The sequence below is a fragment of the Micropterus salmoides genome, unplaced genomic scaffold, assembly GCF_014851395.1.
Source record: "Micropterus salmoides isolate LMB-PRFRI ecotype aquatic unplaced genomic scaffold, ASM1485139v1 Ms_hic_scaffold_17, whole genome shotgun sequence".
In the NCBI taxonomy this organism is placed as follows: domain Eukaryota; kingdom Metazoa; phylum Chordata; class Actinopteri; order Centrarchiformes; family Centrarchidae; genus Micropterus; species Micropterus salmoides.
In genome coordinates this window covers 13,027,507-13,040,017 of record NW_024040817.1, presented here as the reverse complement: position 1 = coordinate 13,040,017, position 12,511 = coordinate 13,027,507, and the positions used below count along the sequence as shown (strand labels likewise).

The 12,511-nt window shown below is 41.3% G+C and overlaps 1 protein-coding gene across 1 annotated transcript in view; it reads right to left on the bottom strand.

Moving 5' to 3' along the window:
- Nucleotides 1-1,677: 1,677 nt before the first annotated feature.
- The window catches only part of ext1b (exostosin glycosyltransferase 1b), a 119,089-nt gene continuing 108,255 nt past the window's right edge, over nucleotides 1,678-12,511 (bottom strand). The window contains exons 8-11 of the mRNA XM_038725223.1: nucleotides 11,857-11,946; nucleotides 9,579-9,739; nucleotides 7,921-8,092; nucleotides 1,678-5,795 (exon numbers count right to left, since the gene is read on the bottom strand). Of these exons, the coding sequence (XP_038581151.1) occupies nucleotides 5,610-5,795; nucleotides 7,921-8,092; nucleotides 9,579-9,739; nucleotides 11,857-11,946 (609 nt within the window). The 3' untranslated portion in view covers nucleotides 1,678-5,609. The remainder of the gene's footprint in view (nucleotides 5,796-7,920; nucleotides 8,093-9,578; nucleotides 9,740-11,856; nucleotides 11,947-12,511) is intronic.

Genomic DNA, 12,511 nt, shown 5'->3' with positions numbered 1-12,511 from the left:
ATTTAACAAAAAAAATAATGTTAGTGTTAATAAGCACACAGTCATTAATAAACATATCTCTTTCTGTGTGTGCATTTCTGTGCCTGAACACCATCTCCTGGCAACTCCAGGTTAGGACATCTCTGGAGCGCTCCTGAATATTAGCAGAGCGAGGAGTCATTTCGTAGTCAGTTAGGAAAGTTGATTTAATGCTTTTACTCCAAAGCCCAAGTCCAAGCCTTTGATTTCTGCTTATGTTTTGCTTATGTGATTTATAGATGAGGACAGAGTAAGAGAGAGAAAAATTCACATGAGCTAAAATCTTGTGTGAGTACATGTGCGCGCACACAAACACATGGTCATACGGTATCACTGTCAGGTCAGGGATATACAGGAGAATATCAATGCCTGATCACGGGTGTGTTTAATAATTCAGAGCAAAGCTGGGGTCATATCTACGATGTGTTATGAGGCTATTGTCCTCAGGGAGACGCAGAAGGACAGATGCAGCACTGGAGCAGCGAGAAGGCTTTCAGCAGAGTAAAAAAAAAAAAATCAATGCCCCGAGTAGTGACTAATAAACCCCTCCTCAGTGGTCTAATACAGGGGTGGTTATTATATCTCCGAGGGCAATGCAGCATTGAGGGAGTATTATTACAGTACAAAAGGAGTGTGTTCTCATTCAGCTGAGGCAGAGGTCAGAGGTCCATGCATGCTTTGTCGCAAAAATGATGAAGCCGAATGAAATTGTGCAAGGTTACACTCGTGTGCACAGAAACAAGCGCGCACACAACCACAAACCACCAGTCCCCGTGTCAGCATATCCTCTTGTCATTTTGCCACAGTGTTATTGTTCAGGATAAAATGAGTCCTCAGACACTGTTACATGCATGTAGGTAAAGAGAGAGTGATACTGACACTGTAGATTAGTGAGACCACATGTGTTATGAAGAAGCTGTTATGATGATTTGCTGTGCAAATTGTGCAAACCTAGTCTAGCGCAGATTAGACCACTATTTGCCTGTTCGAGACAAATTGTCAAGATCTGAAACAATCGGTATGAAATTTGTGCTTGTGCTCATGATGGTTCGTCTAGCTTGAGTGGTTCTGAGATGCGTCTTTTTTAACACAAGAAAGCCAAAACACTAGATGCCCTTGTATTGGTGATGCTGGATATTGTTTGAAACTTGTTGCTACTAATTCACAACCAGAGTTTCAGAATCGATACTTTCTTTGATACCTTACTTTGAGAAATTTTTTAACAAAAGCTTTTCATAATTCAGACCTGTTGAACATAGAACTCAGAATTGGCAAAAGAAAGTAATCAGGTCAGATCAAAACTGCTGTATAGAAAGGCTAAAGTTTTGTCATCAGAAAGTCATCAGGAGTTACCCTCATACATTTCTAACAGTTCTTTAACTATCATGAATATCTGTTGATGCGTTGTAACTGGCAAAATTTTGATCAGTATTGGCCTCAAAAATCAATATGAATCTGACCAGACATGCAACACCAGTTTTCTATACTGTTTTTGGTAAAAAAAAAGTTGGTAGTAGTTTGAGCACATTAGAGACTAGTTCAACATGATGTTACTCAATAAAAGCAACAAGGTAAAAAAAGTGTCATTAAAAGGCAAATCACAAGGTGTTTTGAATGCAAACGCTAAAACCTGTTAAAAAATGGCACAAGGACATGCGGTTATCATCAAATATGAGTTTATTTTTTTATAAATCATTCTTACAAAATTGGCATTTATCTATTTCATTTGTGACCTCTATAAAAGTCTTCTGTTAATTACACGGTAGGAGGGAGGAGAAGGCATCAGGACAGCTGGGTTTGACCGAGTCCTTACAGATCAACAGATATTACTGCCGATTGGTAATGTGATACAGCCAATCACTGATAAATAATCCCAAAACAGGAAGTGGTCATACGTTGTCGCCTTAGCAACAGTGTCCCAAACACAAAGATGAAAACAGGGCATTATAGAAAGAGAATGGAAGCTGTGACTCATCCAGTGTATGAAGGCAGGGCTGTTCGGGCCCCTGCGTATGGTGCTATTGCTGCCCGTCTACTGGAAACAACAAGCCTTGGACAGACAGTGCTCGGCATGTCAAGAACTCACACGTTGATAAAAGGCACAAATCAATTACAGACCAGTTTCCAGCACACGCCGCCACTATAAACACCAACTGGCTGGCACATTTTTCATAAACCTTCTTTCCATCTATTTTGAAGCACACAATGATAACTTGCATAATATTCCCTTCTGATCAAATGACAGAGGCGTTTTAGCGCATGCAGAGGTTTTCCTGGTGGCCATCACACTCTGACTAAAGCTCTGGACTCGATGATGCATTGTGCGGCACGCCAACTGAAAGATGGTGGCGTTTCTGCTGCCAAGTTATCTGACCTGAAACCAACTTTTGAAAGAGGCAATTTAAACAACTATGTCACAGCCTCAGACCCATTATTATAAAGCATGGGGGGGGGGGGTATTAACAGCAGAATCTGAAAATGTTTCCATCTGGTACAGGGGACCCAGCTGCTTATTACTTTCCATGTTTCAGTTGGCGTAGTCTTTATTGGGACTTTGCAATTTGCCTCCCACAGAGAGCCAAGATGGTGCGGCCCAATCCAATTCTAGATCACTGGTGTATGCAGTTTTTTCGGGAGTTAAAACTCCACCACTACACTACGACTGAAAATGTTATATCTCTCTTGGGGAGTTCTGTATGAGTAAGAGCGTGATATACGTTTCCCTGAAAAACCAATGCAGAGTGAAACATAATGTGAGCTGTATCTGGCATCTTTGCGGATTAATGTGCACAGCGTGTGGAAAATAAACTGAATAAATACCATTAACTCCCCTCAGTGATGCAGGATCAGTCTAAGGTTCTCAACACGTCTTAAATCGTACACAGTCTGTTTTTTGTTTTTCCCAAAAAATAAATATATGCCTATGTACAGTGCTGAGAGTCACAGGGATTTGAAATGGGCCGTGGGTTGGTTTTTCATGTGTGTGAAATATCTGCAAAGCTTGGGGGGCGTGGTTCTCTTGAGATGATCAACAACAGTGATTCAAACGATCACACATAAAAGCTTGATTATGGATTCAAACAATATGGTTCTGTGAAGATGAAATAGGGACCAGATGCAGACCAAGGGAGGAGTAGGTTTTTTTTCAGCCTGGAATCACGTATTGCAGATGAGTGAACATTTACTGTTGTGACGCTATAAAGCTCTCCTGGCAAACAAACACTCCAAACTTTTAACTTTCAGAATGTAAATACAAACATGAAATTAAAAACAATGATGTGAGAAAACATGATAGTCCTGCTGGGTTTGATATGATTCGCTGAAACAGAGAAGTTGTACCGTAGTAGTATTTGGATATGACACTTCATCGTATGAACATTTGTCGACATTATAAAGGCTTTAATATACATTTGAAATTAACTATTTGTTGAACAAAATGAAAACAAATCGATGAAAACCCCCCCAGAGTAAAACAGTCGTATGTGAAATGTTCGATATTGATGTGTGATGTCAGCTACTGATTAACACAAACACACTGAAAAGCTTTGGCTGAGACATGCTGAATGCCTGCCCGACAGAAAGGCCACTAAAAGCACGCTGCTTTCATTCAAGTGTCTGCGAACTGAATGTGAGAGTGGGCTGCCTGTGTTCTCGGCCGCATGCTGCATGCAGACCTAATGACAGCGCGTAGCAGCTTTGCTACACAACATTTTCTCTCCAAAATGATTGATTAAAACTCGAGATAGCTAGTTATTTTAGCATTTTGATCTGGTTGTTCAATGGCAATAAAGTCATTTAAGGTGCAAAATGTCAGGCAGTTTGATGTGGATACGACAGCGATGTGAGTAACAGCCACAGTCAGGGTGACACAGGGGAGGTGGGGGGGGATAAAAAGCTGTCCTTCCAAGGCTAACAATAGCCGGCAGGTCATGTGTGGGGGTCACTGTTTTCACAACACAATGGTCCATAATGTTAGTGTTTTGTCAGCAGCTTGTCCCCTGGGAATAAAACAGCACTCCAAATGAAAAAGGATTACCTAATTGCAGCAAAAACGTATCTCAGCCTGACAAATGGAGGAGAAAACCTTTCGTCAATTTAATGGCTCTGAGGTCCTCTGATATGTCACGGGGAAAAAAAAATCATGGCGGCCGGATAGCCACATTGGACTGATGACTAGAACACGAGAGCATCTAGGCATCTCAAAATGATGTAGGCAACGTGACGTGCAATAGACAATTTTAAAGGCAGACCCTGATGTCAGAATGGCACTGAAGTGCTCAGCGTTAAAAATCTCTCTACAAGCACTCCTGTGAAATGACACTGGTCACTAAAGACCTGCAATGGTCTGAAATTTTTTTCCATTGCAGGAAGTAATAAATTGGTGAAACGAGTTTGGGTTAGAATGCAACGTTCTGCTCCATTTCATCCAGAAATGTTCATTTCGCTCATTGCAACGGAGGAAAAATGTACTCCGCTTGAGCTTATGGTTGGATGAGCCAACTTTTCAAGGCTCTGTACACAACAACACGCACACACACACTCACGCACACAGAAGAGTGAAAGTACAGAGAGTTTGAGGAGGGAAATAAGATGATGAAAGTAAGTGAGGGGAAAAAAAGATGAGAAAAGTACAACTGCCATGCCGAGTATGAGAGGAAAATGGGATATGAAACGAGATGTTTTTCTAGTTTATCTTAGTGATAACAGGGAAGCAGATAGACCATTATAAAAGCCATATCAGCACATCAAGGAATGAGCCAAGGATAGGACAGACAGGATGTTTTCAGACTCCAGGCTCAAGGATGTGTGTCGATAGCTTAGAATCTTAGAAATAATGGCTGCTTTGCTATCAGGCCACAGTAATGACAGGTTGGATTCCGCTGTTTACCATTTCTGCCTTTGAGAATGGAAATATTAAACTGTTGACGCTCTGATTTCAAACCTCTCAGAGAGGACAAAGGGTCAACATTGTTACCAGAGTGCTGATTTGTACAGAAATCAAATCAACTAGATAACAGGGTTTCCTGGGCTATAAAGCAGAGGGTATTAGAGTCCAGTATTAAGTCCTGATGCAGACTGGGGAGGGTTGCTAGGGGCGACCGCTAGGATTTATGGTGGGCGGGGTTGCCAGGTTTGCGATGTTGGCCACCTTCCATCTTCTACCATCCTGCACATGTGCCGAGAGAGCAGGAAAGTCAATGTCGTCCTTGTTCATGTCGTACAAAAAAATATTCTATCCAAGAGTTCTCGTCGTCAGTAGTGTGTGCTGCGTGTTTGCACATTTGCAAAACATACAGTACTGTTTGGCATGTCCATCAGTTTGTGTACTCCTCTTTATCTGTCTGTGTTTGCGGTTTTTGTTTGTGTATTTCATATCCAAACGCCATCTGCTTGTTTCCTATTCATCCCTTCCCGCATCAAGTCCTGGCAGCAGCGGCGCTGTGGTCATTGGCAATGTGCTGAGTGGAAGACAGAGCTGTGTCGCTCCCTGTCCATCCTGCTGTAGTCTTACTACTCCTCCTACTCTCCACAGAGTCTCGCTCTCGCACCTCCCCCTGCGTGGGGTCTCCCCCAAGGGGGCGCTTGTCCTGTCAGAGCCTCTCGATGTCCCTGTATTTCTTGCGGAGAATGGAGACCTGGTCCTTGAACAAGACAGGATCCAGTCTCATCTGCGAGTGGACCAGCGGCATGGCGCCAAACCAGCTGGCGAACTTGTTCATGCAAGTTTGCCGCTGGGCAAAGTGGTCTGGATCGGCCCAGCGAGAAGCCCTCGAAGACTGGTGGGAATGAAGCAGACGACGAGAAAGAGGGAAAACAAAAGAACAAGTTTAGAATCAGCATTATTAATTGCTGGGATTCAGTGTTATGAATAATTATTGCTTTAGATCAGTGATTCTCAACCAGGGGGTACACTTCTGCTGTTGTTTGGGGACACGTGTAAAGATTGTGGAGTCAATTAGTCAAATCATTAATCATTATCTCAATTAATTTGAAAAAATAGTCATTCTGATTTCATATATCCACTAATTCTGTATAGGAGGACGATAAACATCCGAATAGGATTACAAATGTACACAAAAGGCCTATTTCTCTCACATGTTCTTCACAAATCTGTCAAAATCAGTGTTAGTGAGCACTTCTCCTTTGCCGAGATAATCCATCCACCTCACAGGTGTGGCATATTAAGATGCTGATCAGACAGCATGGGTATTGCACAGGTGTGCCTTAGGCTGGCCACAATAAAAGGCCACTCGAAAATGTGCAGTTTCACTGTATTGTGGGTGTCTGGGGGGTCCGGAAACCAGTCAGTGTCTGGTGTGACCACCATTTGCCTCACGCAGTGCAACACATCTCCTTTGCATGGAGCTGATCAGGTTGTTGATTGTGGCCTGTGGAATGTTGGTCCACTCCTCATCAATGGCTGTGTGACGTTGCACTCAGGTTGAGATCCCGATGAGGACGACGAGCATGCAGATGAGCTTCCCTGAGACGGTTCCTGACAGTTTGTGCAGAAATTCTTTGGTTATGCAAACTGATTGTTGCAGCAGCTGTCCGGGTGGCTGGTCTCAGACATTCTTGGAGGTGAAGATGCTGGATGTGGAGGACCTGGGCTGGTGTGGTTACACGTGGTCAGCGGTTGTGAGGCCGATTGAATGTACAGCCAAATTCTCTGAAACAGCTTTGGAGACGGCTTATGGTAGAGAAATGAACATTTAATTCACGGGCAACAGCTCTGGTGGACATTCCTGCAGTCAGCATGCCAATTGCACGCTCCCATAAAACTTGCAACATCTGTGGAATTGTGCTGTGTGATGGAACTGCACATTTTCGAGGGGCCTTTTATTGTGGCCAGCCTAAGGCACACCTGTGCAATACCCATGCTGTCTGATCAGCATCTTGATATGCCACGCCTGTGAGGTGGATGGATTATCTCGGCAAAGGAGAAGCGCTCACTAACACAGATTTTGACAGATTTGTGAACAATATTTGAGAGAAATAGGCCTTTTGTGTACATTGAGAAAGTCTTAGATCTTTGAGTTCAGCTCATGATTAATGGGGGCAAAAACAAAAGTGTTGCGTTTATGATTTTGTTCAGTATAATTAGCTGAAAGTAATGGATTAACAGTTGACATAATTGGCTAAAAATGCTGTAAAATTCAGTCAATTCAATTCAACTTTTTTGGACCGTGACAGATGGTGTCGATGAATGGACACTTGAACTTATCTAGTGTGGATGTAGGGGTGCACCAAACGAAAGAGACGTTCTCTTTTAATGAAAAGGACTGACAATTACAATCAAATGCAATCATTTCATTCAATCATAGTAACAACTTCTGACACTGTGACAAGAGAAAACCATTACAGAATGATGACTGACATTAATGTTTCTCAATAAATCATTAGCTGGATCATATTCTATCTTTGGGAGGCTGGAACCTGACTAGAAACTCCTTTCTGTGCTTTTGTCTTGCCGCTGTAAGTGACTTGTCCTGTTTACCCCTGGGTCGTACCAAAGAACTTTAAGAGAATAATTCATGCTGTTCATAAAGCAGCAAGAGTTTGCTCCAGCTGAAAGGCCGTGGCGCACACACAACGGGGGGAAAAACAACAATAGCTTATATGAGTCACTTTTATAAAAAAGGAGGACAAAAATCAAAGTGGATTATATAATAAGCCTGTTTCGAGTCCAAAGTTGTACAATTGTTACTTGTTCGAATCATATCCTGTAATGTGTTTTTCTTTTATGCAAACCAATTCTCTGAACTGGCAGCCGCCGTGTTGTCTTGTGACAGCTCTTTCAAAAAGCGCTATACGCAAATGAGTCATCAAAGTATATATATAAAATAATCCATTATAAATAAACAAATGGCATGGATCCAATCATGATTAGTACACCCTTACCTGTCCCATCATGGTCTCCTTGTATTGTTTCTTCTGCGTGACCTTGATTGGTGGCAGCTTGGTGACAGCAGAGACCAGGATGTTCATCAGGATGTCCTCACAGTTGGCTAGCTGGTCCACCATGCTCTTCAGACTTGTGGGTAAGTAGTTCGTGTACAGGTAGTGGTAATACCTGACAGAGAGGACAGAGAGGAGTTAGAATAAGAAGAGGGAGCTGGGTCTGGGCGGGCCGGTCCTAACGAGAATTGTCTGTCTTCCCAACAGCAGCCATGTGTCCTTTAGTAAGACATTTACCTGAGAGAGCTAAAACATGCTTTTGCAAATAAGCATGTTATATTAATAGCAATGTAGGAATGACAATGTGATGGTGAAAGGGGTCGCTTCGTACTGATTAACCTACGAGAATTATCACCTGAATCTTCAGCTACCCAACGCAACGAGTTTCATCTCCTTGTTTATCTGTCCCACAACTTTACTGTTTTAGTTCATTCGCACTGCTCTCATCGCATTGTTTTTGTTTATATATATATCTGGTATATGCGGCTCAAACAAATGGTATGTGGATTAAAACACAACAAGGTGAAACCATTTAAATGGAAAATTAAGCAGACTAAAGGGTGATTTCCAGGTAAAGTTTGTTTTCAAAACATTGTAAAAACTACACATCTGTGATTAAAAAAAATCATGTGGTCTGATTGCATGTGTTCCGGAATTTCCTTTACACTTTTCCAGATTTTCTTTTTGAGCATTCTTTGTTCAGGTTTTTTTTATTTTTGCCTTTATTGGATAGTGACAGCTGCTGAGAGAGACAGGATGACATGTTGTAGGGACTCAGCCTTACTCAGCTCTATGTTAGGTGAGCTACCTAACTTGTATAGATCAATTTTCCAACATTGTATTCCAGTGGCTGCGCAAAATGCTGAATATGCTCATCAACTTTCAGAAGATTGTTTTGGACTAATGCCTGAAAATGCCACAGTGAAGATGAAGAATCCTACAATTTCAGACCTTCAAAAGATGTGAAAGAGTTGTGTATGTCACAAAGAACTGTGTGGACATCTTCATTTAACTGCACCACAAAATTTTTGACACCTTTACGTTCCAGGTTGAAGCCTTTGCGTAAAACCCTGAATTCATCAACAGACTGATTGCTCAAGTTCCTGGATGGATTGAACGACTGACTTATTGAAAGTGATTAAGCATTTGCCTGCAGTGATTGGCTGACTTCAGCTTAATGGACTGCTCCCATCACAGCTGAGTGAAGCCATATTAAAGCTGACAGGGCTGTAGCATGACTAAACGCAGGAACTATGAAATGCTGTGTAGCAGACAAATTGACACTTTTTGGATAAAACATACCCAGTGTCAAAACACTGGTTTCCTGAGGCTGTGCTACACTGAACATCACAACTACTTTCATAAACTACAGATCACTGCATCAAAGTGCTGTATCAAAAGAAAGACAACTGAACACTGGAGAGCAGAACAAAGCTGTGATCCCTGTATAACAGAAGGTGGAACAGAACAGAAGTAAGGAGCATGAAAGAAAACAGCAGAGCAGAGTGAAACAGTGAGAAACACTGCACATGGAGGTAAACAGCTGTACTGGAACCAGGTTTTAGAGATCAGGAGACGACAATGTGAAGTGTGCACTGTACCTGTGGTAGATGGCGGCCCCAGTCAGCACCATCGAATAATCGTTGGTCCATTTAGATGTGTAGCCCCAACGCTCCTTGTTGCTGTCCCAGAAGTGGCTGCGAGCGGGGTAACCTACGATTCGCTCTGGAAAGCTCTGCCAGACAGTGAAGGCAAAGTCCACCTGGACAGACAGGAATACAGATTTTAACATATTATAACATAGAACATTTAATATATACACAATGGGTGCCACCTCCTTATAATTCGCCCTTTTTAAGTTATGACAAATACATTAATGGTTTATAACTTATTTAGTAGTGCTTAATATTAGTTATAAGCAATTAATTAACAACATTCGGGTTGCCAGTTATAAAAAAAACAACCTTTAGAAGGTGATTATCACGCTGTCTTTATCGATTGTTCTTTAGTTCATCAGTTAGACACTATAGTGCAGTGGTTACTAATTTTCAGACCCCTATAGCCCTGTCAGGTGAACTCAAGTAACCCTTCACTAACACGTCATTTATTTCAACCATTTATTCATTACGTTTGGCAAACAATTTCAAGTGTTTTAGCGAACTGTTTCACCTGTTTATCCACAGGTTTAGCTTTTTTCAAATATTGAGCTACTTTACAATCTTTCCAAGAAGTCGTTGGGAATACTTCTTTAATAGACCACTTTTATTGTAAATTTAGAACCTTAATTTCGTTTAGTTCAAACTCTCTATTTTTTAATATGTTGTCATTGTTTGTTTGTTAGGTGGGAATGCACCATCAGGATTGCAGTTGTACTTCTGGAAAAACTTGCAGAGTATCTAGACCAATATCAATTATAAACAACATATTTACATTTATAACTCTAGACTTGATGGCTTATTAGAAAGTGAAACATAAAACAACATGAAATATTTTCTTTAAAATGTTGAAAAACTATGTACTTGCAGTATATTGTGTAAGAAAAAAGACAAAGAGGGAAAAAAAGAGACTACAGGGAGAACTAACAAAGGAAGTGCACAATCACACTGTAGTGAGAATACAACAGAGGCAAAACTTCATAAACACAAAGCAGTCTTTCCTAAGCAGCTGCCTGCAGCCAACTTCTGTGGCGCCGATCAAAGCATTCAATCAAATAATTAGACGAAAACATCAAAAAGGCCTCAGCAGCCCCACAAACAGCTTCCTCTGCATTACAGCACGTATTACCACACTATACTGCACTGAGAGAATGCTTATATTAATGAGTACTTATGTCAAAACCCACTATAAAATACAGTTCACATCATTTTTATCTTCTCTTCCTGCCTATAAGTCCCAAAGGAGCTCCAACTCTTTTGCTAATGCTTTCAGTGCAAGAGAAAGACAATACCAGTCACAAGCAAAATATATTTCGATGGTTGAACCAGGATGCCTACGTGAGTCACATCGAAAGGAACTTTTGCTGGAAAAACATGCTGGAACATAAAAAAAAAAATCACTCAGAAGAACTCAGGCCAAAAATGTTTAAATGCCACTTGTGTCACTTTTATTCTGTTAAGTTAAATGTTTTATATGATTGGAAGGACACATAGATGAGGAGACTGACTGATCTATGATGGTATTTTTTCCTGAATTTCTTTTTTAACTTGCACTGGCATTGATGTTCCCTGGGCTCTAAAACTTTGAGAATTGTTTGTGTTTGTGATCCAAATGTCTTCATGGGAGAAACGTGGGTCTATTCGTTTTTTGGGTCTGGATTTCCCCTTCAATGCCAGCTCTGCCTTGCCATCTTGATCCTCCGCACAAACAGCCTTTATGAGATCTAATTCTACACTGTTCAAAGAAGCATCTGGCTTCCCATGGTGCTGCGCCAAAACGTGTCCCCAGGAAAAACAGGAACAGTCCCGGCAGCATGTGGAACAAAAATGCCCATATCGGTGCTGCTCTCAAATTGGGAATTTGGGAGGTACAATGTGATTATAAGCACCAAACCATGAGGTGGAAGAAAAGGAGAGAGAGAAGGCAATAGGTGCAGAGAAATAAATAAACAGTGAGGCATTGGGAGTAAAAGTTATAGTTTAAGTGATTTAAGAACCAAGGTGCAGACTGATAACTTGAAAACACCGGGGACAAACAGAAAGAGAGGGATATAAAATTGAGAGAAAATGCTATCAGAGAGTTGCATTTGGGACATAAAGAGAGTTTGCAACTTTCTTTTGTCTCAAGAGGACCAGACTACCATGACAAAGAAGAGGGAGTGAGAAAGAGAGAAAGAAGAGAGTTTTCTATTCTACTCTTTTTTATAAATACATTACAAGATACCTCTGTGGTGGACAACACTGTGTCTTCATCCAGGCTGAGGACAGCATCGGTCACTATGGTGTCGTAGGGCAAGAAACGACTGCTCATCACCTGTAGAGGGAAAAAGAGCACAAAGGGTTAAACCGCATGATTACAATGAGAACAGTTGGATTCCCCTCTTCAAACAGCATTCATTTGTGATCATCCGGTTGCCTGGAACACATTAAAATGGCTGAAAGAGGTAACGTACATCTGAAAGCTATGGAAAATGTCCGAAAAAGGGGCAAAAAAAAACAACCTTTATGGTCGGATGAAACTTGTCCCCCCCTTTTCATTAAACTGCATATTTTTGGAATCTGACAGTGTAGAGGTGTTTATCCACAAAGATGGCAGCTTCCATTGACTGTTTCCATGGAAACATAAATAGCTGTCATCCTATATCATTTTGATCCAAATATGGGCTATTTCCCCCCCACACACCTGGGAATGTTTGCATTTTTAACAATCAAATCATCTTTTTTTAGTGTTGACTCAAGTTACTAATTTCTTAGCCAGCTAACGTTTAGCAAAATGAGTATCATTTAAAATAAATCTATCCATTTTCTGGTTTCAATTTCAGTATTCGGTTCCAGGTAGCGGTGGCAGCGAACTTAGCAAGGGAGACTGAATGATCTTC